General features: G+C 57.4%; 2 protein-coding genes across 17 annotated transcripts; both read left to right on the forward strand.

Annotated features, from left to right (window-relative positions):
- The first annotated feature begins 388 nt into the window (after positions 1-388).
- TRPM2 (transient receptor potential cation channel subfamily M member 2) lies at positions 389-19069 on the forward strand. 16 transcript variants are annotated; one of them, XM_075507727.1, is made up of 33 exons: positions 407-608; positions 2210-2476; positions 2813-2898; positions 3379-3547; positions 4028-4208; positions 4594-4760; positions 5203-5383; positions 5930-5991; positions 6220-6420; positions 6792-6894; positions 7135-7256; positions 8637-8987; positions 9455-9592; positions 10286-10415; positions 10717-10862; positions 11020-11132; positions 11238-11451; positions 12025-12143; positions 12456-12588; positions 12731-12902; positions 13385-13568; positions 13849-14030; positions 14181-14313; positions 14432-14519; positions 15171-15258; positions 15679-15830; positions 16379-16455; positions 16546-16647; positions 16971-17057; positions 17245-17350; positions 17907-18008; positions 18519-18635; positions 18897-19069. In XM_075507727.1, the coding sequence occupies exons 2-33, from the start codon at positions 2282-2284 to the stop codon at positions 19020-19022; spliced, it is 4527 nt and encodes a 1508-aa protein (XP_075363842.1). In that variant the 5' UTR covers positions 407-608; positions 2210-2281; the 3' UTR covers positions 19023-19069. The 16 variants fall into 16 exon arrangements, 12 of the variants coding, with proteins under 12 accessions (XP_075363851.1, XP_075363854.1, XP_075363848.1 ...); XM_075507730.1 differs by lacking the exon at positions 17907-18008 and having other exon boundaries at positions 406-608; XM_075507728.1 differs by lacking the exon at positions 5930-5991 and having other exon boundaries at positions 406-608; positions 5203-5373.
- A 2015-nt stretch (positions 19070-21084) lies between these two features.
- LOC142413140 (leucine-rich repeat-containing protein 3-like) lies at positions 21085-23768 on the forward strand. The gene is made up of 2 exons (XM_075509185.1): positions 21085-21088; positions 22555-23768. Exon 2 carries the CDS (start codon positions 22557-22559, stop codon positions 23418-23420), a length of 864 nt encoding a protein of 287 aa, XP_075365300.1. The 5' UTR covers positions 21085-21088; positions 22555-22556; the 3' UTR covers positions 23421-23768.
- Positions 23769-24706: the final 938 nt, after the last annotated feature.

Below are 24706 nucleotides of genomic sequence, written 5' to 3' on the forward strand. Positions count from 1 at the left end.
TCACAGTGTATAACTAATATATATTATATACATAAAAGTAAAGTTAATACACTTTCATACTGTAGAGACTGATTGAAATTGATAGTTAGGGAAGGGATTTTTCATCACACTTGCCAAGCCTGCAACGCACCCAAGCCTCCATCAGAGCCACCGGGTTGCCGCTCCTTTCCAGCAGCATCCACGTGCTGGGGCCCTGCCCATCGCCCGAGCAGCCTCTGCTCGTGACACCTGCCAAGAGGGGCTTGGGTGCAAGGAGTGTCTCACCCCACGTGGGGCTGATGGCAGTGGGAGGCTGTGGGTGGAAATCACTGCTGCGGGCAGCGGGAAGCGTGACTCAGCCACTCAAGCAAACTCGGGGTTTGCCTGGGCGCTGCAGCTTCTCAGCAGGGACTGCTTCCGCAGTCTGATTTGCTGGGAGCCTGCCAGCTGCCCTGTCATCTCCTCCTCTCTGCAGGCAGCTTGCAGGCAGCTCTGCCCTATTCTCTGCTCATTGTCTGTGTCTCCAGTGACAAAATGACCTGCAGGAGGAGAGGGACACGGTGCTGAATCCCTATGACAGGCACGGAGCTGAGGAGCTGGTGATGCGGCCGGAGGATGCTGCGGGAAAGGTACAGGCAGCCTCGCTGACGGTCATGCCGGTGGAGGGGTGGGGGTGGGCATGTTTCATAGGCAGTGTTCGGCGCCTGCAGTCAGGGCTTTGCACCCCTGTCCCAATGGGTGCTGTGACCACCCTGTGCAGCTGAGAGCTGACCTGACCCTCGGGGTGAGGGGCCCTGTGCTGCCTGCAGTGGGGCAGGCTGCCAGACAGGCCCTTCGGGGGTGCAGCCCCCCTCCCGCAGTTCTTGCCAAGCTGGGGGGGCAGGCAGCATGTGCTGCTGCAAGGGCTCTGCCCTTGGCCCCAACACCGTTAAGTATTCTGGGTGTTTTCTCAGCACGGTTGTTCACCCCAGGGGTGCCCATGGAGAACCTGGTGTGAGAGCCCTTCCTGCATGCGGTGCTGCGTGGCCATGCCCCAAACCCCCACCAGCCTGCCCACCCTGGGGGGCCAGGAACAAGAATTAGGTGTGTGTTTCACCTTATTTAGACAGCTCTTTCTCAAGCAATAGATCTGCCGTAGGTTGTTCTGATGCAGAAAGCCGGTCTGTTAAAAATCTGGCTCCTAAGGTCAGGTCGGTAGGGCTGCGTACATCCCGGAGGGAGCCTGGGAGGGGTGATCTTAAAGGTCTTTTCCAACCTAAATGATTCTATGATTCTATGATTCTACGAGACTGACAAAAAGGCTTTTCCTTGCTGCTCCCTTCCTGCAGCAGCTCTGAGCCTGGGGGAAGGAGATGTGAAGGAAATACAGTGGTAGTCATGATTTTGCGCCACCACTCCTTGTCCTAAGGGCACACCACTAAGGACTCCCCACCCTTAGTGGGGATGGTGTGATGCAGAGTTTGGCTTGCAGAAAGGCAGCCAAAATCCTCCTTAAACAAAGGCCTGCTGACCCCACAGCTTTGCCAGTGCGTTACCTGAGTGCTGTGCTTCCTCCATTACCTAATCACAGCTCCCCTGAGAGGACACCATTCCCCTTTGGGCTCCAGAGACACCCAGGAGCTTTTCCATCCTTGCTCCAGCAGCTCTCCAGTCTCAGCAGTTCAGGAGCTCAGCAACGGGGGCTGTGAGTGTTTGAGAGGGTTCAGGAGTTTTGCAGCCCCTGCTATGCAGCATGCCTGTGTGCATCTCGGTTTTAGCTCTGGGTTCTCAGGGGACCTTTGCAGGGGTCCTGAGACCCCCCCCTACAGAGGAGTGCCCTGTCTCTGCAGCCAGCATGTAGGATACAGATTTTCCATGCGGGGCCATGCTTGGGCTGCTCATGCAAGAGACCTGGTTTCTGCTCTCCCTGCTGCCAGAAATATCCCAGCTGCCAGCAGTGGAGAGCAAGTGAGGAGAGCTGCAGGCTGATGGACGGCCAGGCAGCGAAGCAGGCAGACCAGCAGCAGTGCTGGTGGGCAGAGCACAACAGGGTCAATTTTCAGAGGCTGACAGGTTGCCTGGGGCAGCATGGTGCATGCTGAGGCTGGTTCACCACCCACATGGCCCCTGTGTCAGAACTGTGGGGCGGGTCCAGCAGGTTTCCTGTGGACATCGCTCCACCCAGGGAATGATGGACAGGACACCCCTGTGCTTTAAGTCCATGGATATCCTTCTTTTCTGCTGCGCTCAGGATGCAGATGTTCAGGACCTCCCAGCATAGGAACAGGAGAGAGGAGGCCAAGTGGGGCAAGACACAGCAGCCATGGCCGTGCGTGGCCGGTGCACCAAGGTGCTCCCGTCCGAACTGAACAAGGTGTGCCCTCAGAGAGGAGACGACCCCACCATGCACCCCAGGAAGATGAGCGACTTTGAGGTGGTCCCCAACCTCCAGCAGAGCAGTAGCAGTGTCTCGAAGAGCAGGCGGAAGGCACATTTCCCCACCGGCAGCAATGAAAAGGCAAGTTCAGGAGGTGTTGGAAGAGGAGGCGGTTGGCCACACATGATGGAAGAGCATTGAGTTATCTGATGACTCATTAACAGGAACATTAATAACACGTCACTTTAGTTTTAGGGACAGACATAAAAACCCCAAACATCTGAGCATGTCCAGCATTCATATCTCCTCTCCTTGAAGTACATCTGGCTTTGTCCTTGCAGATAGTGATGGAGCTTTCTTCCTTCACATCAACAGAAGCACCCAGATACGCTCCAAGCACCAGGGTGTCTGGCCCCTGGCATAACTTCTGGCCCTTTGCACAAACCCTGACCCCTGCTGCTTTTCCTGCTCCCTCAGGAAAATCTCATCTCGTGGATTCCTGAAAACATCCGGAAGAAAGAGTGTACCTACTTTGTTGAAAGCTCCCAGACATCAGATTCTGGGTAAGTCACACAGTCCCTCATTCCCCTCCCATGCCAGGAAAGCAGAAGGAGTGTTTGGTGACAAAGCTACAGCACCAGAAAATCCCACCTTTCTGTCAAGGGAGCTGGTGTCAAGGGATTCACAAATTCCTTTTTGATTGGTTCTTCACCCTGCTGTGTGTCACCACATGGCTGATATCCCGTGTCACAGTGAGGAACCTTTCTGATGCTTTCGCATGCAGTCATTTCCATTCGTACTTCATCCAGAGCAACCTTAATATTTCTGTCCTAAACCTCTACAGGCAGAAATATCAATTTTTTGCTAAGTTTTCCCCCAAACAATGCCTTTGTTGCTGCACAAGTTCTGAGCTGGAGGATGAGCTGGGTGGGAGATGCTGGTGCCTGTGGTGTTCTTAATGAGAACACCAGCACCTCCTCCTGCCTGGGCTTTGCTTTCTGGGTTTAGATTGTTTTTGGCAAAGTTGGTGGTGTGTGTTTCAGGAGGATTGTGTGTGAGTGCGGCTATCTCAGGGAACAGCATCTGGAAGATGCTGCCAAACCTCCCATCTTCCTGGGAAAGGAATGGGACTCCAGCAGGCACATCCAGGAAATGCCAACAGATGCCTTCGGTGATATCCACTTCACAGGCCTGGGACAGAAGATGGGGAAGGTGATCTGTTTTTCCTGTCTGTGGTGCACGGGGAGCCAGTATTCAGGTCTTGCCATGGCAGATGAAATGCGAGTATTTCCCTCTGGAATGAGAGGAGGTTAGGAAAGCGTGGAAATGCCTCAAAGGCAACACTGACTCAAGCAGAGGAAGGGAGGGTGGGACAGGATCCCTCCTCTCTCCCAGCCCTATACCTAGTCCCTTTCTGAAACCATAAGACTGATCTTCATGCTGTGAGGCCCGTGCTTCAAGGAGTGACTGTTCCCTGTCCTCATCCTTAGGTTCATCTTGGGAATGCTCAGTCCCAGGGAAGCGAATGGGAACGGGGTCATGCACAAAGACCTGGGGCAGCAGCAACAGGACTGTACTGGGAAATGGTGTGGGAAGCCCCTGGTTCTTTGCTGGGACAGGAGAAATTGTGGTGGAGGTGCCCTGTTACCCTCACCCTGTTTTTACCCAAAATGTATGCTCCCTTTTTTGCAGTATGTGCGCGTCTCCTCAGACACCCCTCCACGAGTCATCTACCACCTCATGACACAGCACTGGGGCCTCGATGCACCCAACCTGCTCATCTCAGTCACTGGGGGAGCCAAAAACTTCATCATGAAGCCAAGGCTGAAGAACATCTTCCGGCAAGGGCTAGTCAAAGTGGCCCAGACCACTGGTAAGAGTTGCAGAGGCTCTCCCTGCGATTGCAGCGGGAGAGGGGCCTGTCATCTGACCATGTCAGGTTCAGTGAGTTGGGCTGCTGTGGAGATGCCAAGCTGGCCCAGGAGGCCTGTAGGTCCACCTGGACTACCACCACCAGGGATGGATTGTTCTTGCTCAGTTGCTGCAAACAGGCTCATAGGGAGCTGGACTCAGCAATGCAACACTGCTGAAGAAGGCATCTCCTGTGCTGCCAGGGCTTGATGTAGTGGGCAGGGAAGACATCTTCTGGGGGATGGAGCACGTCTGAGGACCAGGTGTTCCTGTAGCCACATAAGGGGATGCTAGGAGATTGCTGTGAGCAGGGTCTCTCCCTTCCCAAGCTCTTCTCTGACCCCCAGGGGCCTGGATCATCACAGGGGGGTCCCACACTGGTGTGATGAAACAGGTGGGAGAGGCAGTGCGAGACTTCATCCTGAGCTGCAGCCACAAGGAGGGCGAGATTGTCACCATTGGCATAGCCACCTGGGGGACCGTGTACAACCGGGAGAGCCTCATCTGCCCCATGGTGAGCCAGGCAGAGTTGGAGATGTGTTTGCTTTGCCTATGCCTGGACTGCCAGGGAAGTCCTGCCAAGGACTGTGGTGGGAACGGGTGTTTCAAGATGTGCCTGTGGCTGGCAGCCCTGGTAAAACCCAGCTGCACCAGAAGGAGCGATGGTCCCAGGTTGATGTTTGCTGAGAAGCCCCTCTACTCTACCCAGTGTCTTGTGTAGGTGCTGTGCTTCTCCTGGGAGGACCCTTGTGGGTGTGAAGGCAGGTTGAGCAGAGACAGAGGAGCATGGGACAAGGCTGACATGAGGACTGCAGGGGGGCAGGGATGGCTGTTTGGCCAGACTGTCCCCACGTGCTGGCCTGTTCCTGTCCCACATGCTGGTTGCTTTGGGCACGTGGTGCTCCTCTGCAGCCCTGACAGGCTTTTCCCAGTGTCTCTCCTCCTGCACCTTACAGGGTGGCTTTCCAGCTGAGTACATACTGGATGAGGAGAACCAAGGCAGCCTGTCATGCCTGGACAGCAACCACTCCCACTTCATCCTGGTGGACGATGGGACCCATGGGAGGTATGGGGTGGAAATCCCCCTGAGGACCAGACTGGAGAAGTTCATTTCAGAGCAGACCAAGGTGAAAGGAGGTAACGTCAACACATAGCCAAGCCTGAGGCAGAAGAGGGCACAAGGTGGGATGGGCCATCCATTGGCAAGGGGTGCCCATCTTGGCCTCCGGTGACAGGGGAGGCTGTGGCTTCCCTGGAGGATCCAGGCAAGGGGTTTGAGAGGATTGTCATGATAAATATGGAACCTGGTTCCTCAGTGACACAAATCAAAGAGCCTTTCTCTGCCAGCTGCTTGACTTATTGGGTCACCAAAGTGGTCTCCAAACTTTGTGATACTGAGCTGATCAGGGAGAGTTGTTTCTCCCAAAGGGCCAGGCCTCCAAGGGGGCTTCCAGGTGGTATCTTCTCACTGTGCAAATGATCTCCTATTCTAGCACATGCATACATATGCTCCAGCAGCATGACTGCCAGGAGACAGTCTCCCCTCTCTCCTGGAGCCTGGCATGTCAGGGGCAGTGCTTCCACCTTGTCTTTCACACCCCACCACTCAGAAGGGACCGCATTCAGCTGCATGGAGGGTGGCTGCCCCACAGGGAGGTGACCCTGGGCTCTGCTTCCCCGCAGGCGTTGCCATCAAGATCCCCATTGTGTGCGTGGTGCTGGAAGGAGGCCCCGGGACACTCGACGTAAGGAACTGCTCCTGTCCACTCCCAGCAGAGCTGAGAGGGGAAGGTGGTAGGAGGGGGCAGCTCCTTGCCCGGGGTGCTGCGCTCCAGTTTTGGTGCGAACGTGGTGCCACACTAGCTGAAATGTAGCTGGATGGGAGTGCTGCAGAGCAGCGGTGTGGGTCTCAGGCTCAGAGGGTCTGCTGGCCTCTGTGTGGGATTAGGACCAGCCTCCCCACTCTGTTGCAGACCATCTACAATGCCATCACCAATGGGACCCCCTGTGTGATTGTGGAAGGGTCTGGGCGTGTGGCCGATGTCATCGCACAGGTGGCCAGCCTGCCTGTGCCCAAGATAACCATTGCCTTGATCCAGAAGAAGCTGAGCGTGCTCTTCCATGACACCTATGAGCTCTTCACTGAGGGCAAGTTGGTGGAGTGGACCAAGAAGGTGAGCCTCTTGCATGCAGACAGCTCCTCTCACTGAGCTTGTGGAGATCAAAGGGGTGCCCAGGGGTTCTTGCCCATGAGCAGCAAGGCTCCCAGCATGAAGTTTAAGGCTTATCTTCCGCTGACCATCTATCTCCCCCCAGCCATGCTCAGCATTGTCCAAGGGCTCAAGCTCTGCTCCTCCACTGCCTGATCCCTTTGGGCAGAGAGGTACCTGTTGGGGCCAGCCCCAGCTGGGCTGGGAAACACAGCACGGGGGTCTGCAGGCAACCCGAGGGGAGCAAGGAATTGCCCCACACAGGACAGGGGGCTGCAGGAAGCGGCAGGGAGGAGCTGCTGCTGATGATTGTTTGCCCACGGCTCTCTTTGTAGATCCAAGACATAGTACGGAGCCGGCAGCTTCTGACTGTTTTCAGAGAGGGCAAATATGGCCAGCAGGACGTGGATGTGGCCATCCTTCAGGCCCTGTTCAAAGGTGAGGGGTGGGGAGCTGCTTGGGAGGATGGGGCAAGATGAACGGGTTGAGGGTCACAAGTCACCTCCTGCAGCTGCTTGACTTATGGGGTCACCAAAGGGGCCTCCAAACTTTGTGATGTTGAGCTGACTGGGGGAGAGATGTTTCTCCCAAAGGGCCAGGCATCCAAGGGGACTTCCAAGTGGTACCTTCTCACCATGTAAATGATCATCTGTTCTAACACATGCACTTTGCATGCAGCATCCCGAAACCAGGACCACTTTGGTCGTGAGAACTGGGATCACCAGCTGAAGTTAGCTGTGGCCTGGAACAGGGTGGACATTGCTCGGAGTGAGATCTTCACGGATGACCATGAGTGGAAGGTAAGGGAGTACCTGTGCTGCTTGTCTGGTCAGGCTTACAGCTCGTCAGGTCCCACTTGAGGACTGTGGATATTGAGGGCACTGTTCACCTCGGCTGTGCCTAGGGAGAGTTTTTGAGGGCATTTCTCTTGGACCCTAAACTCCCACCACATTGCCAGAGGCTCTTAATCTGTCCTGTCTTTCAAAAGTGCACTCAACACCCAAAGCAGAGGTGAGCACACCCCGCAATTCATTGCTTGTAAAGGTCCTATTTGGCTTATAATTGTTTACAAAGGTGATTGGTTTGTATTTTGTTCAAAACTGGTGTCTTTTAAAGACAGTCCACCAACCTAGAGCCAAAAATACCTCTTGCCAGCTCTGCCCTGTGGTCGCTGCTCATGCCACTTTGTCAAATGGCAACTTGTCTCTAAACTAATCATCTCACCCAGCCTGGCACTTCACTGCTCAAACTTTACTACAGAGTAGGGCAGGGAGCAGCACAAGCCAGCTCTGCCATCCCACACCTGATCCAGCTGTTGAGAAGTTGAAGCTGAGCCAGGTTCTCTTGTCCTTTCTGCTGGGGCTGTGGGACTTGGAAGGGATTCTCCTATTTCGTTCGACACTTTAGATTCCCCTAGCTCATATACCTTTCGTGGGACTGGGAAGGGCTGGTGGGAACCAGGATCCTGAAGAGTAAATATTTGATGGTGTGAAAATGCACAGCCTGAACAAGATCTACACCTTTGCTGGGAAGGGAGGATGAGGCAGGCTTTCAGATTAGCTGATGCAGGCCAGAGCTGTTACAAGGTGCTGCAGCCCTGGACCGATGTGGCTGGTATGAAAAGCTGAGGCTGAAACCAAGCTGTGGCAGAAGGTCAGCAGGTACCTTCCTGCCAGGACAGACATGTACTCCCTTACCCACAGGCTTTTTTTTCACTTCTGAGCACATGTAAAGGTTGCCTTGGAAAGGAAAACCCCACAAAGGCTGAACTGGGTGACCATCGGGAGCAGCTAGTCTCCCCATGGCTGAGATCCAGCTGGCAGCACCATGATCCTTCACCTGAAGAGTTGTGCACAGAGGACAAGCCTGTGAGGTCCTGTTCATTTGTATGGTGCATCCTCGTGAACTGGGGAAAGAGGGTCTATCCTCTACCCTACCCCATCCATCCACCCAGCAGCCAAGGGAGCAGAGGGCTTCACTGCCAGAGGAGAGGGCATACTAACCCAGAAGTGTGTCTCTGGGGCATATCCCACAAGTCCCAGTACTTTCCAGCTGCTCTATCACACCCAGAAACTCCTTGTGTGTTCAGGGATAAAATCTTGCCCCCATCTGAGTGAGGACCATGGTGGGGCCCTGCTCTGGGGCCATGGAGCCCCTCACCTCTGCCTCTGGCCTGCCAGCCCACAGATCTCCACCCTGTGATGGCAGCTGCCCTGATCTCCAACAAGCCAGAGTTTGTGAAGCTGTTCCTGGAGCAGGGAGTGCGTCTCAAGGAGTTTGTCACCTGGGACACCCTGGTTTACCTCTACGACAACATGGCACCATCCTGCGTGTTCCACAGCAAGTTGCAGAAGGTCCTGCTGGACGAGAGAGAGCACACAGCTGGCTCCAAAATGCCAAGAATCCAATTGCACCACGTCTCCCAAGTGCTGCGGGAGCTCCTGGGCTGCTCCACGCAGCCTCTCTACCCCAAGCCCAAGCACATAGATCGGCCCCGGCTCTCCATCCCTGTCCCACACATCAAGCTGAATGTACGCATCTCCAGGTTACATGGTGGCAGGGTTGCATTAGGGAGGGGAACACTGGCTCAAGAAATCATCCTGGAGGTTGCAGCTGGGTCTCTGTCCTCTTGCCTGCTCAAGAATCCCACTTAAAGTCCCTTAAAGCCCTGCCCAAGTCATCTGCCCCACATTCAAGGTGCGACTCCCACCCTCCTACACCCACAGCACCATGTGGCTGTGTGACTCTGGTGGGCAGGACCCAGTGGGGTGGGTGCACTGGGCAGGATGGGCACATCCCCACATGATCCTGGCCCTAGAAAAAGTGGCATTTCCATCATGAGTCCAGTCTTGGCCACCCTGCTATCTGCAGTGAACGCCCTTCCATGGGTGGTGGAGGCAGGCACCCAGGGCTCGGGGGGTGGCTTTGTGCTGAGGGGTTGTCTGCTTTCGGCAGCCTCTTGGCAGGGGAACAGGTCCAACCATTGCATGTCTTGCAGGTTCAGGGGTCAAGTCTCCGGTCCCTCTACAAGCGCTCTGCTGGCCGAGTCACCTTCACCATGGACCCAGTCCGTGACCTGCTTATCTGGGCTGTGGTCCAGAACCGCAAGGAGTTGGGAGAAATCATCTGGGCCCAGGTATCACAGCTCGGAGCTGTTGGTCCCAGCTGAGAGGCTCAGATGGAGCCAAACCTCCCAGCCCCAAGAGGAAAGATTGCACCTGCTGGCATTTGGGACAGCAGGCGAGCTGGCCCATGGCACTGCCTAAGCCTGACCCCCAGCCAAATGGGAGCCAGCTAGTGAGCCTGCGGACACTTGATGTTCATCCCCAGACACACACCATGATGCCAGATCCCTCCCTTCCCAGCCAAAACATATGCTGCATGCAGAGGTGATGTGCTGGGCCAGAAGTGTGCTCTTCCTTGCAAAGGCTGAGAGAGGGCTCAGCACAACACAGGCAGGACACAGGGGCACGGCAGCTGGGGTGGAGAAGGCTTTCACCCATAAACAGCATCCCCAGGGCAAAAGGCAGTGTGGCTGGCAGTATGGTGAGCGTGCCGTGCAGAGCCATGGAGTCACACTGTCCTGTCACCCAAGGCTTCCCACTAGGAGAGCAGGGGTGTCTTCGGATTCCCTGTGGCAGTGGGTTACCTACTGCCCCTCACCCACACAGCTTAGCCCTTGCCACGGCAAGCTGCCCATCCTGAGCAGCAGTCTGCTTGGGACACCCTCCTTCCCTCCCGTGGGAGCCACAGGGGGCTTGGCACGACTGCCGAGACTTGCAGGATAGGGCGCAGAGCCCCATACTCTCTCTGGCCTCTTCTGCTCCAGAGCCAGGACTGCATGGCGGCCGCGCTGGCCTGCAGCAAAATCCTGAAGGAGCTCGCCAAGGAGGAGGAAGACACTGACACCACCGATGATATGCTGGCCCTGGCCGAGCAGTACGAGCACAAGGCTATCGGTGAGCGGGAGGGGACCAGCAACCCAGAACTGCTGTCACGCCCTGCAGGGTTGGCTAGCTTTGCCCAGGAGGTGTCTGGGGGCGATGGGTGGGGTGGGTGGTGCCAAATGGGAGTCCCCTTGTCACAGTCAGGGTCGTGGTGCTGCGAGGGCTGTGTCCAGGTGGTGGTGGGAGCACAGAATGTGCCACTGCATGGTGCAATGTCCAGATCTTGCTGCAAAGGGTGACCCTGTGGGCACCTTGCTGAGCACCAAGCTGGCCCCAGAGCTCAGCCTTGTCTCCCTGGTCCCTGCCTGGCCAGGCGTGTTCACAGATTGCTACCGCAAGGATGAAGAGAGAGCCCAGAAGCTACTCACCCGTGTCTCTGAGGCCTGGGGGAAGACAACTTGTCTGCAGTTGGCGTTGGAGGCCAAGAACATGAATTTTGTGTCCCATGGGGGTGTCCAGGTGGGTTCCCAGCAGTGGTGGTTGGAGGGGAAGTGCCCAAGTGTCCCCTGCCCCAGATCCAAGGTTCCTTCTTGGCAGAAGTGGGGCTCTGCCCTGCAGCCCCGCTCTGATGGGGGGAGCTTCTATAACCAGTGCTCCTCTTCCTCCCTCCTCACAGGCCTTTCTAACCAAAGTCTGGTGGGGGAAGATGTGCGTGGACAACGGGCTTTGGCGGGTGATTGCGTGCATGCTGTTCTTTCCACTTCTCTACACCAGCCTCATCACCTTTAGGTACTTCCTGCAGCCTGGGCATCCGTGCACCAAGGCTGGCTGGCAGAAGCTGCCGTGGCATCTCCCTGGGCAGCTGAGCCCCGCTTCCACCCCTGATCCCCGCAGGGAGAAGAGGGTGCAGCCCATGGGCTGCCTGACACGCCTCCGAGCCTTCTTCACAGCACCTGTCATCATCTTCCACATGAACATCCTCTCTTACTTCACCTTCCTCCTGCTTTTTGCCTATGTCCTCATGGTTGACTTCCAGCCATTGCCATCCTGGAGGGAGTACCTCATCTACTTCTGGCTCTTCTCCCTGGTGTGCGAGGAGACCCGCCAGGTAAGGGGCAGGCAGAGCAGAGGCTGGGCGGAGGTGAGAGGAGGAAGAGACACCCCTCTAGGTGCTCCTGGAAAGTCCTGCATAGCTCACGTTCCCATGCTGCTTCTCATGTCACCATCCATTCAGAGAGGTCCCAGCACACGGGACTGCCAGATTCCCCCGATGCTGAGGCCAGAGAATCTCCTTGGCTGTGTCTGGCCTGGCCCCAGGTACTTGCAGAAAGACATGCTGTTTTGTGCTGGAAACGTCAAGAGATGGAGGGACCACCTCCTTCCTTGGGCATTTATTCCCAGAAGCATTTCCAGGCTTTGCCTGACATTTGATTTTTTTCAGCTTTTGCTTCAACATCTCAGTGCCTTTCTTCACCAGACTAAAGATCCCCATGTCTCAGGTATTGCTCCCCATGCTCCTTCCATGCCCCTATAGAAAACCCTGTAGGCTCAGGTTAACTTTGGGCAAGCAAGAGGGTCCAGTGATGGCCAGCAGGTCTGTGCAATCCCTCCCCTCTACAAGGCACATGAGTATCTTACAAGGCTTTCACTGAAATACCAACGCCTCTTCTCTTCCCAACAGCTGTTGTATGATCCAGATGAGTTTGGGGTTGTGAAAATGGCTTCCCTGTACTTCAAGGACTTCTGGAATAAGTTGGATATCTGCGCCATCCTAGTCTTTATCACAGGGCTGACTTGCAGGTGAGTTGCAGAGTCACTTGCCTGGCAGTGCGCAGGCTCAAGCCACAGCTGTAGGCTACAAAACTAGTGCAGGTTTTTTAATTACGATTTCTTCTTCCAAAGGCCAATGAAGATTTTTGTGGTCATGTGATTAATTCTGACCAATTTGCCTCTGCTTTCAGCTGCTTTTAGGACAGATGTTTTTCATGACACAACTCTCACCCAACACTCTGGGGAAGCTTACTGATATTGCAGAAATGTAATGCTGCGCATCAGAAAAAAAACCCACACTGGTGGCACTGAGATGTTTCCTTTCCTCTCTTCTGTGCCCAGGCTGATCCCGTCAACTTTATATCCCGGGCGCATCATACTGTCACTGGCTTTTATCATTTTCTGCCTGCGTCTGATGCACATTTTCACAGTCAGTAAAACGCTGGGGCCCAAGATCATCATTGTGAAGCGCATGGTGAGAGCTCCCCTCCATCCTGCCAGGGTGATCAGCTAGAGCAGTGGGATGCCTGCATGGGATGGATGTGCCACCTGTGTTATCCTATTCTGGAGTGGGGTTTGCTCCAGGACACAATTTTGCTTCCCCTCTGTCTTTGCAGATGAAGGATGTCTTCTTCTTCCTCTTCCTGCTAGCAGTGTGGGTGGTGTCCTTTGGGGTAGCCAAGCAGGCCATCCTCATCCACAACGAGGAACGTGTGGAGTGGCTTTTCCGTGGCGTGGTCTACCACTCCTATCTGACCATCTTCGGGCAGATTCCCTCCTACATCGATGGTAAGGGACACCGGCCTGTGACAGCGCGTGGCATGAGCAGGATGGATGCAACAAGGTTGAGGGGTACCAAGCTAATGCCGCAGTCTGCCTAGCTCCTGCTGTGTTGGCCTGTGGAAGTCCTGCACAGGGCTCCTCTCCAAGCACAACATAAGGTCAGGAGGGAGCAATGACAGGGCGTGGGGCTGGAGTCCTGCTCTGGCACGTTGGAAGCGTTACTGCCAATGCAAACCCAGGGACTGCACCTGCGCAAGCGGTCAAGAGAGCATACTAGCAAAGGCACGGGAGCATGAGCTGATCCAGCTCAGTGCCACAGCTGCAAAGCTGGTGGCAGTGAGCAGAGCACCTGGGATGATGCAGAAAAAGGTCAAATTCCTGCCCGGTGCTAAGCTCTCTTGATGCTGGCCGCTTTCAGAGAGCACAATGTGCTCCCTGAGACACTGCGAGGTTTGGCTGCAGCAGAGGCATGCTGTGCTCTCTTGCAGGGGTCAACTTCAACATTGACCAGTGCAGCCCCAATGGGACCGACCCCTACAAGCCCAAGTGCCCAGAGACAAATGAGGACAACAAGAAACCCGTCTTCCCAGAGTGGCTGACAGTCATCTTACTGTGCCTGTACCTGCTCTTCACCAACATCCTCCTCCTCAACCTCCTCATCGCCATGTTCAAGTGAGTTTGACCTGGCCCCATGGTCTTGACAGTGAATCGAGCTGGCTTTGCTTGCAGGCCTGGCTATGGCCAGGGCACTGCACACTGAGAAAGTGCAAGGAGGGTCCCGGGGCACATGCTGACCAGAGCATGGGGGCACTTTGTGGGGGTTATAGATATGGTGGAAGTAGTGAGTGCAGGCCAGGGCTGATCAGGGAGACGGGTAGGAGCCGGGGCACAATACAGACACAATGTGCCCCCTCATCCTTACGGCACAGCTGACGCCTGGGCTCTGCCCCAGCTACACCTTCCAACAGGTCCAGGAGCACACGGACCAGATCTGGAAGTTTCAGCGTCACGACCTGATCGAGGAGTACCATGGCCGCCCGCCCGCACCTCCACCCTTCATCCTTCTCAACCACCTGCAGATCCTGGTCCGGCGAGGCTTGCTCCGCAGGCCGGCCACGCACCACAAACAGCTCAGTGAGGACCAGCATCTCCCCTCCTGCCCTTTGCCCACTCCCCGGGGCATGGCACTGTGCACCGAGGCATGAGGCTTGGCATCTGGGCTGCAGTACCGGGGTTTGGGATGCCCAGGGATCTGACAGCACTGCCGTCCCCTTCCTCTGGCAGAAGAGAAGCTGGAGAAGAATGAAGAAGCTGCCCTCCTCTCTTGGGAGATGTACCTGAAGGAGAACTACCTGCAGCATCAGCAGTGCCAGGAGAAGCAGAACACGGAGCAGAAGATCCGAGATATTGCACAGAGGTACCAGCACTCCTGAGACAGGGACATCCTTCTGTCCTCCAGTGTCCTGGGCAGGGAAGAGTTGGGATTAATGCAGGGGTGGCTGCTGAGGGGGTTCCTCTCTGCACTGTCCCTCCAGGGTTGACTTACTGGCAGAGCTGCTGGACTTGGACCGGGTGAAGAGTACAGGGATGGTGGAGCAGAGACTGGTTTCTCTGGAAGACCAGGTGAGGCAAAAGCTGAGCAATTACCTAAGAAAGGTGGGGTTTTCCAGGGGCTGAGTCAACTGAACCAGAACACAAGAGAAAGCCCCTCTGAATCAATGCCCCTTCAAACAGTTTGAGTTTCCTTGCCAAAACAATAGCATCCGAGAGGAAAAGGTTTATGGAAATGTTCTGTTTGACTCCAAAGTGAACAGGATGAAGGTGAGAAGTGGTGGGATGAGCCCTTGCCTCCACTGGTCACCCAAGCAGTTAGATCTGACCCAGCTCTTCTCCTTGGCCTGAGAGGACCCTCTAGACCTTCTGGAGATGGATGACTCTCTGCCCCCTCCCCATGAAGCTGTTCCACACCCTGCACAAGCAGTGGGGTGCCCGGGGAGCTGGACTGGGCCTTGGCATCTTCTCTCTGAGACGGCCGCAGAATGGCTGCTGTTTCCACTCCCATTTCCATCTGCTTTGGAAAAATGTTTCCCTGGACGTGGTTTTCCAAGCCGAGCGTTAGGGCACAGCAAGGATTGCTGCTTCCCTGGGGGATGAGCAGCAAGGAGCCAAGGGCAGCAGTGCCTCCTGCCATGGCTGTATCCTGCAGTACTCAAGCAAGGGAGCTCAGGGGGCAGCTGGGGTCTGGGAAGGCTGACCCTCTCCTGTCCCACGCAGGTGCATCAGAGTGCCCAGGCCCTGAGGTGGATAATGAAGGCGCTGCAGGGCAATGACTTCAGCTCAGGCGAGGACATGCCAGCTGTGGGTAAGCGGAGCCCATCTCCACCCCAGCAGAACCAGGGAAACCTGGAGCCCCGCACTGGCACCCACAGTGCTGCAGACCAGGCTGAGCAGCCCCTCGCACCCCTCTGTTAAGCAGCAAGGCAGAGGCCCCTTTGGCGCAGGGAGGTTTGGGGGCTCCGTGAGGCCATCCAGCCCCTCCTGCAGCCATTCCCACCCTGTACTACAGAGTCCTCCCTGGAGCCCATGGCTGAGGCTTTCCACTGCAGCATCCCTGGGGGAGTTCCTCTGGGGCCTGGTGGAAGGGATGCCGGGGCCAGGCCCCCAGGGGATATCAGCATCCCCATGGAGACACCCAGCCAGTCCCCTCAGCAGAACCATGGTCCGCAGCACCGAATTCGGCACCCTGCTTTGCGGGGCCTTGCTGTCTGTGTCTGCCCTGCAGGCTCCAGCAAAGCCTCGGAGATGAAGGAGGTTGACCTGGAGGGGAAACCGGAGGAGAGCCAGCCCCTGTACCACGTGCTTGCCCGAAACCTCCTGTACCCAGGGTCTCACACCCCCCGCTTCCCTGTGCCAGATGAGAAGGTGCCCTGGGAGGTAGGAGCTGTGACCCTGGGCAGCAGGGCTGGGAGGGGGGGGCTGTGGGGCAGATCCCAATGGCAGTGGGACGAGGAACAGAACCATCATGGCACCCATGTCACACTTGGCAGCTCCTTTTTTTCCCAGCCCTGAGACAAGTGGCTTCCTGGAGCAGCTGCTCTGAGGCCCTCCCAGGGACAAGGAGAGGTGAATGGGCATCATTCCTGCTGGGATCTGCAGTGCTAGGGATGCCTGGGGATGCTAGGCTGGGGGACAGAGGGGACAAACACGTGCCTCCACATTTCCTAAATCAGGGCTGGCTCAGAGTCAGGGGCAGGATCTGGCACTGGCTTCCACGAGGGCATGAATGAGAGGCACCAACCTTCCAGCCGAGACTCTGAGTTCAGCCCCCAAGCAGAGCCCAGAGCCCTATGTGCCTTGGGGAATGATGCCAAGAGCTGGCAGAGGAAGGGACTGGGGCAAAAAGTGTCCCCAGGGGTCCCAGTCCCTGCCTGCCACCAGAGCAGGGATGCAACGGGGGCCTGACACGGCCATGTGCTCTGCAGGTGGACTTCCCACTCTACAACCCTCCTGCCTACTCGGCCGACCACAAGGACATGGCTGTGCAGGACCCATTCAGCCCGTGAGTGTCCCCCTGTGGCTCCCCACTCCTCTGCCCCTCCCCTGCGTGGCACAGCCAGCCCTCCCTGCCGGGCTGCCTCCCACCCCCCAGTTCCTTGGAGTGTCTCCTGAAGATCAACTACAACACCATGGATGGGCTGATCAACCGGCAGAGCTTCCATGGCCTCTACACCGTGCAGGACGGGCTGCCGCTGTGAGTGCATTCACTATGGGGGCAGACAGGCTTGGTGGGAGCTGGGGTGCCCAGCTGTAGTTAAAGTACCGGGGAGGTGGAAAATCCAGGGGTGCCTGGGTGCATTCATCCCCTTCCTGCTTCCCTACAGCTAATGGTGGGGCAGGGATAATGGCACGCATTGTCCTCAGGGCTCCCCCCACCAAAAATAAATCCAGCACCCCAGAAGAGGTGCAGTGCAGTGGTGGGAAATTTGGGGAAGCAGTATAGAGCTTTGATCAGCATGACGGAGTGCACAGAGGGACCCTGGCACCGTCCGACCCTGCTCGCTCTCTCCCTGCAAGGAACCCCATGGGCAGGACGGGGCTGCAAGGCCGCGGGAGGCTGCACTGCTTTGGGCCCAACCATGCCCTGCATCCCATTGTGACCCGGTGAGTGCGTGGGGACAGAGAAGTGTCCTTGCTCCAGGATGGGGCTGGGGAGGTGGAATGGAAAAGGGGGCACGAAGCCACCTCAGAGAGACTGGGACCTGGCAAAACCCACTGCTGCCCATTCAGCCACTGCTGGGCAGGGGGGGAGCTGAGTCCAGCTGCAGCATAACAGGGGCCTCTCTCACAGCTGGAGGAGGAATTTGGATGGGTCCATTATAAGGAAGAGCCTGAAGAAGATGCTGGAAGTCCTAGTAGCCCAGTACCCACTGTCGGATGTCTGGGCTCTGCCTGGGGTAAGAGCTGGTAGAAACCAGCTGGTGCAGAAGGGTCTGGGAAGATGGGGCTGGCCCAGCCTGATACCTGGATGCCCTGCAGAAAAGGGAGAAGCACAGACAAGAGTCACAGCCTTGTTCGAGGAGGTACCTCTGCCCCTCCCACAGAACATCCAAGTGTGGGGCTGTGCTGCCAAGACTGCTGGGGGAGCAGTGGTGAGGTTACATACCCCCACCCACCCTGACCCCCTGTCTCCTGCTTATCCCTCCTCCTCCTCCTCCTCCTCCACATCTTCTGTTCTCACATGTCCTTCATGACATAAGCCATTGGCACAGTGTCCTTTGACAGAGAGGTCCAGACATTGAATCAGGCAAACTCACACACATGCTTGGGCACAGCTGAGACTTCTGGCAGGAGAGGGAGGAAGGGAAGCACCACCGCTGCTTGCTCCCCCCCACCAGAGTTTGTGGCATCTTCTGCAGTGGTGGCAACTGCCTGATGGCCAACCTGGTGGCAGTGAGGGAGGCTGGGCTGGGCTGATGGCAGGCCCCATGGCTGACATCTGCTTTGGCGCAGGGGTCACTGGAGCCAGGTGAGACGCTGCCACTGAAGCTCAAGTGGATCCTGCGCCGGGAGTTCTGGCCCCAGTTCCAGAACCTGCTGAAACAAGGCACTGAGGTGGGGGGCATGCAGGTCTCCCAGCGGTACAGGGGCACACGGGTGTTACAGCAGTATGGGGGTATGCAGGCATCACCACGGTACAGGGGCACACAGGTGTCACGGCAATACGGGCACATGGGGGCATCACCACAGTACAGGGACATGTGGACATCATAGTGGCACAGGGGCACATGGGTGTCCCCAGGGTATGGGGGCAGGGTGCATCACCCCTTGGCCATTGCTCCCACCAGAGAGGAATGGCTGGGAGAAGTGGAGACACACTGTAATGGCCTCACACTGCACAGGGGTCTGGGAGGCAGCCCAGGGACCCTGGGGGTGGCTGCACACACCAGTGTTTGTGCCTGCTGTGATTGCTCTCCATGGGTCCATCTGCAGTGGGAACAGGGTGCTGGTCTCCAGCAGGGCAGAGGAGCTGTAGAGCAATGCCCCACCACCTCCAGGGCCTCTCGGTGCCCTCAGAGAGGTGGTGACGGCTCTGCTAATGTGGCACTCCTTCACCATGCACAGATACACAAGGGGTACCTCGATGACCCCCGCAACACGGATAATGCCTGGGTCGAGACAGTTGCCATCAGTGTGCACTTCAACAACCAGAACGATGTGGAGATGAAGCGGCTGAATTCGGTATGGGCCCCTCGCCTCTGCAGGTCCCTGACCCAGCTCTCAGCGGGCATGGGGCAGGGGAGCCAGATCTCCAGACCCAGATCTTGCCCTCATCAGGAGTGGGCTTCTCCAGCTGCATGCAGTAGAGGAAGAACATGGGGATGAACATGGGGTGGCACTGCACCGGGGACCCCAAAAAGAAAGGGCAGGAGATGCTGTTGAGCATGGCTGGCATGGCCCCTCACCAGCAGTGCACATGTGATGTCTCTGGTCCCCTTCCAGTTCCTCCAGGGCTGTGATCCGGAGCTGTGCATCCGCTGGCAGGTGCTAGACAAGAGGATCCCCCTGCATGCCAACCACAAGGAGCTCCTGCACAAGGTCTCAACCCTCCTTGGCGCCTACTACTGAATCCTCAAGCACAGGCCAGGGCTCCTGCTGTCCCAGACCAGGTTCTGGTTGGGACCTGCAGCTCTACCACAGCTCACCTGTGAGACCATGGGCAGCTACTGGAGACTAGGTACTTTGGTTGCCTCTGTGAATGTACATTGCAGGTCTCTGGGAGTAAAACTGTCCCCTCCCCAGCATCCAGGGGCAGGGGCTGCCTGGGCAGTGTCTATGCAGCATTCCAGTCACCTGAGCTACCAAGCTCAGCCCCAGCTTGTCTCTCAGTGCTTCCACATCAGCCACAGCACTAGCCCAGGGCTTGGGCCAAGCAGAGCCGCAGGGCTGCTCCTGCAAGGTGTTCCTTCTCTCAGCTCCCACCTGCTCTTTGCTTTGGTGTGGGCACTGGGGACTTGCCAGCCCCAGCTACCCCTCCACCCAGGATATCCATTGGGCACCTCTGCTCTACAGCTCCTGCCCTGAGCCCTGGCAGCTCCACTGCCACAGCTCCCGGAGGATTGCTCTGGAGAAGGCTTGGGGTCTTTTGCACCTAAAGCTCCTGACTGCCCTGCAAGTAGCTCCTGTGGCAGCTGTCCCCATATCTCTGGTTGCCTCAGACCCAACAACATGGTCCTGAGCTGTGATCCAGCACTTCTGAAGGTGTGAGCAGCTCTTGGCTTATATACCTATGGTTTCATAGCTCCGCACAGGTCCACCCCCCATGTCCCATACTGTTATGTGATCCTGCGTGTGTATGATGAGCACCATGTTGTAGCTGAACTCCTTCCCTCTGTCTGAGCCAAGGCACCAGCTAAATGTCACCTGCCTGCCCCCATCCCCTTGTGCACATGGATGGAAAGGGGCAGCTTGCTGGGACCCAGGTGATCCATGCTCTGTGGTCCCTTGGGCAGGTAGGGACAGGAGAGAGGACATCAGTGTGTCCATCCCAGACATCTCTGCTCTTAAGGGGTCCTTCACTCACCTTTTCTGTTGCCTGCCATGGGGAGAACAAGGCACAGTGGACAGATTTCTCGATAGCCCAGAACAGCCCCATGGTGGCATATTATGCCTTATTCAGTTCCCCCACCCTCTCCCAATGGATCAGACACTGGCCAGCCAGGGGTGTTCTTCCCACACTGGTGGCCACCACAGAACAACTGCAGTTTCACCACTGATGCACTAGGGCTTGGCGAGTGGGGGTCAGACTGGCAATTTAATCAACCCAGCTCAATAAACCATGTATTAAATAACTAAAGGCTGGTGGTCTGTTATGGCTGTTTAATCAGGGGCCATTCCTGGAGGCCATGCTTGCAGCGCACTTCCAGGATGAGCCCAGTTTGAGCATTCCCACTCCCAACCTTGCACAAACTCACTTTGCTTGTAGACTTACCCCCCAGTTCTGGCTGCAGAGATGACTTGACACATTTGGAGTCAATGTGAGGAGCTGCTGGAAAGCAATCTGTGTGCCAAGGCGGTGGCACAGTACCTTCTCCCATTGCTCTTGGCCTGCTCGATGTCTGCTCATGGTCTCCCATCACTGTGCTCTGCGGAGAGCCAGCACAAGTGCAGGGAGGGCCAGGCCAGTGGCATGGCTGGGGAGGGAAGAGGCGATCCTGCCTTACAGCAGCTGATAAAGCTTCTAGACCCGCAGCCCCAAAGGGGTTGCCTAAGAAGAATTGCTGAAGCCTAATTAGCATCACTCAATTACAGCACAAAAGGGCTCCACGCGGCCGCTCACCCACAGTCCCCGTGGCTGTGCTGCCTGGGTGTCCCCACGCCCTGGTCCAGCGGTCTCCTTGCCCGGACCCCCCGCGCTGCCACAGGGCACTCCTCGGTCCCCCCGATCCCCCCCCGCCTTCCCCGCACTGCCGCGGCCCCCCCCACCCGCACCACTCCTGCACCGCCCGGTGTCACCGAGGCTGGGACCGCCCGCCCCGGGGCCCCCGGCGGGAGCAGCCGCAACAACAGGTGGGGACGGCGCTTCGCCCGCTGCCGGCGGCGGGGCCGCGGCGGAGCCCGATCGCGGCCGAGCCGCCGAGCACCGCAGCCGCAGCCGCAGCCGAACCGAAGCGGAGCCGCCCCCGGCCGAACTGGTAAGGCACCCCCGCGACTCTGTGGCGGCGGAGGGCGGCGGTTCTGCTGCGCAGAGCCCGGCGGGGCCCCGGCTCCCCAAGGCCCTTGCCCGGGAAGGTCTGGCTACCCGGCCGCCGGCCATGAGCGCGGGTCCGGGGCTGGGCATCACCCCTGCACACGCCGGGGTCCGGCTGGAGTGGTGGGACGGGGTGGCTGCAGCCCTTCAGAGGCCTTCCAGAGGCGGGAGCAGGCTTAGGCAAGCAGTGGGAACCGGCATCGCAAAGTGCATCCTTGCTTCCCCTGGAGAGACTGGGCTGGCAGACGCCGGTAGCATTTGTAGGGCCAGAGGGATTCCCTGGTAGTGTGACTTAATCTCCCCTGGAAGAGTCCACTGCACAGTCCCACACCCCTGGCCAGGTCCACAGGCAGGTCCACGGGCAGCATCCCTCAGGTATGAGCATCCCGGGGGTGGTACCCTGAGGATGCTCATCCCTGAGGGATGCTGGTTCTTAAAGTATGCTGTTACCAGGGGGATGCCATTATCAGAAGGATGCTGGTACCAGAGGGATAATGACTTGGTGCCCAGCTGGCCTCCTAATGAGATCACCATGGACAATTTCATTCCTGGGTGAAAGGTTCCCTGGGCCCACCAGGGTCCCACCCCCCAACTTTCCCCTCTATGGGGATCTTTTCCCTTCAGCCTGACCAAGGCAGCAGGAGAAGTGTGAGTAGCACCAAAGGGCAGAGGAAAGAAGGCCCACCTGCTTCACCTCCTGCCTCATCCCCAGCAGGGCTGGGGTGGCCCTTGGGGTTCCCAGATCACCCCCTTTACTGTGATAGTCAGTGGCTCCTCTCTTAAGCTCCAGCTCCTGGAGTCAGACTGTTAAACCATACTCTTTGTTTACTTTAAAAAACAAAGTCATCTCCAAACCCCTGCTTTGGCAAAACCCTTGGAAACATGACTTGTACCAGTTCATGGTCCAGATGGGGAAAGCAAAAGAACTCCACATCTTGTTATTTAAAAACCCAGTGGTGATTAAGCCAGTCTGATGATCTGGGGAGTCTGACTCATCACTTTTTTTTAACACTCGAGGTTGGTGAGATAGGAATTTACTGCTGCTGTTCTCCAGCAGCAAATCACCACATCCCATGTGGAAACTGGCAGCAGGCTGGGGCAGAGGCTCCCAGGCCATGCCCGTCTCAACACTCCCATCCTGCATCACCCTTTGCCTGCCTGGGTGGTCTGTGCAGAGATGGGGGCAGGCGGAAGGGTTTTTAATCTCTGCAGTTCTATGTCCAGGTATAATTAATCTTAAGCCAAAGTAAGCTGTCCTGAAAAAGATGGTAGCCAGTATCATTCTGCCCTTGTTTTCTCGGCTCCTGAGCCCAGCCTCTCACCACCACTTTGCCAGGGCACATTACACATAAGCGGCGTTCCAGGAAATAATGCCATGTCATATCCCCTCCACCCACCGCTTTCCTCCAGCAATGGGAGAGGCTTTGCAGGAGCGCAGAGGAGCTGCCCTGCTGCCCAGGAGCTGCTGCAGCCACTGGGGAACTGCCAGCAGCCATGCCAAGCTGGCCAGGTGCAAGATGACCCTCACGACCATGCCGGCAGCCAGCGTTGCCCTGGCTTTCTTTTGCCTCCTGCTGTGCGTCCCCTGGGGCAGCTCCTGCCCCCCGAGTTGCCAGTGCACAGAGCGGGCAGGGGCGAAGGCTGTCCTCTGCAGCTCCCGGCACTTGGAAGAGATTCCCAAGGACATCCCCAAAGATGCAGTGTTCCTCAAGCTGGATGCCAACAGCATCACCAGGATCCCCAGCAATGCCTTCAGGCACCTCTCCCACCTGGAGGAACTCGACCTCTCCAGGAACGCCATTGAGAAGATTGACAGGGCGGCTTTCAAAGGGGTGGCTGCCGGGCTGCGTACCCTCGACCTCTCCAGCAACCGGATCCGCAGCATCCCCAAGGAGGCCTTGCTGGCGCTCAATGCCAAGCTCCGGCTGGCCAACAACCCCTGGCACTGCGAGTGTGCCTTGCAGGAGGTGTTGTGGGAGGCACGGTTGGACCCCGACTCCATCCAGGACATCACCTGCCACACGGCCCCACGTGAGGAGTACGTGGGCAAGCCGCTGCTCCAGGTGCTGGATGCTGGCGTCAACTTCTGCAGCGTGCGTCAGAGGACCACGGACGTGGCCATGTTCATCACCATGTTCGGCTGGTTCACCATGGTCATTGCCTATGTGATCTGCTATGTCCGGCACAATCGAGAGGACACCTGCAAGCATGTGGAGTACCTGAAGTCACTGCCGAGCACCCAGGGCCATGCAGAGACTACCAGCACTGCCCTGTAGCACAGGGTTGGGGTGCCCTGTTCCCAGCTTCTTTGCAGGGAGCCAGTGGCAACCTGGTGGCCTTCAAAGCTTCTTTCTGGGATTTTCCAGTGCTTGTTCCGGTCCTGGAAACGAGTGCCACTAACTTCGCCCCTCCCCAGCAATGCTGGACTGAGCGTGAGCAAACAACATGGGGGAGGGATGCCGGGGACACCCCATGCAGACCTGTCTGTGGAGCCCAGGTTCCTGGGGAGGAAGACCCCCACACAGACCCCTTCTCCCCTGCCAGAACTGGGCTCGCAGAGAAAGCAGCCCCAGCCGCATGCTCACGGTCCACGTGGTTTGGAGAGAACAAGCCCCTGGGGGGGAGACAGATGAGGGTGGGGGCTCTTGTGGGGCCAGGAGGTCCCTGGAGCCTGGGGTGCAGAGCAATGGGTCACTGTGCAGGGGATTTACCCCATCCTGGCTCCCGTGAGGGACCAGCCTTGCAGAGAGCAGGACATCAGCCCCAGCCCCTGTGTGGCATCTTGGCAGCCTCTGCCTGCCACCAGCAACGTTGGGGTGAACTCCCAAACCTTTGATTTCTCAATAAAGCCCTGCACGTAGGAAAAGCCCTCAGGGTTTGTGCTGCACTGGGAGCTGGGCATCCGGGGAGGGTGGTGGTGCTTGAAGGGTTTGTGCTTGTCCTAATTCAATCTCTCCCAAAGCAGACAAGCCTAAATTCAACGTACCAGCACAACTCCCATTAGGTTACATCCCCTCCACCCTCACCCCAGCCTGCCTCAAGCAGGGGCCAGCTGGCCAAATGGCACCTCTGCATCTCGTCTGGTATGTCTCGCCTTATCTTGCCTTTCCTCAGGGCCAAATTAGAGATGCTGCTCCCGGCTCAGCGCGATGGAAGCAAATTGAGTTCTACCTTGTTTCACAAGCAAGAAATGGTCCTTCCCAGCAGAGCCAGCTGCAGCCGTGGCTGGGCCGGGGAAGGAGGGAGGTTTGCAGGGGCTGCCTGCGGCAGCTCTCCCAGGCCTGGACCCCGGGACACTCAGGCTGTGCCCCCCCCCAGCCCCTTCCTGGTGGGCTAGCACCTCCTGCAGGCTCTCCAACGCCAGGGTGGGTGGCCCAGCCCCAGCAGGAAACTTGGGGCCAGGGAAGGATGAGCGATGCTCTGGGCCAGTCAGGAGAAGCAGAGGGTCCTGGGCAAGGGGGAGGTGGAGAGGCACCCTCACCCCAGCACCCTGCTGTGCTCAGGGCCACCTTGTCCTCATGGGCCACCTATGGCCATAGAAATGGCCCCATCTCACTCGGGG

Source organism: Mycteria americana, chromosome 7 (assembly GCF_035582795.1).
Source record: "Mycteria americana isolate JAX WOST 10 ecotype Jacksonville Zoo and Gardens chromosome 7, USCA_MyAme_1.0, whole genome shotgun sequence".
NCBI classification, from domain to species: Eukaryota; Metazoa; Chordata; class Aves; order Ciconiiformes; family Ciconiidae; genus Mycteria; species Mycteria americana.

Bases quoted from the DNA above. Each gene is read 5' to 3' on its own strand.
- TRPM2 (XM_075507727.1), top strand. From the start codon at position 2,282: ATGGCCGTGCGTGGCCGGTGCACCAAGGTGCTCCCGTCCGAACTGAAC. The intron at 13,569-13,848 runs GTGAGTTTGACC...GCTCTGCCCCAG, and splicing joins CTCCTCATCGCCATGTTCAA to CTACACCTTCCAACAGGTCC. The intron at 15,831-16,378 runs GTAGGAGCTGTG...TGTGCTCTGCAG, and splicing joins ATGAGAAGGTGCCCTGGGAG to GTGGACTTCCCACTCTACAA.
- LOC142413140 (XM_075509185.1), top strand. From the start codon at position 22,557: ATGGGAGAGGCTTTGCAGGAGCGCAGAGGAGCTGCCCTGCTGCCCAGG.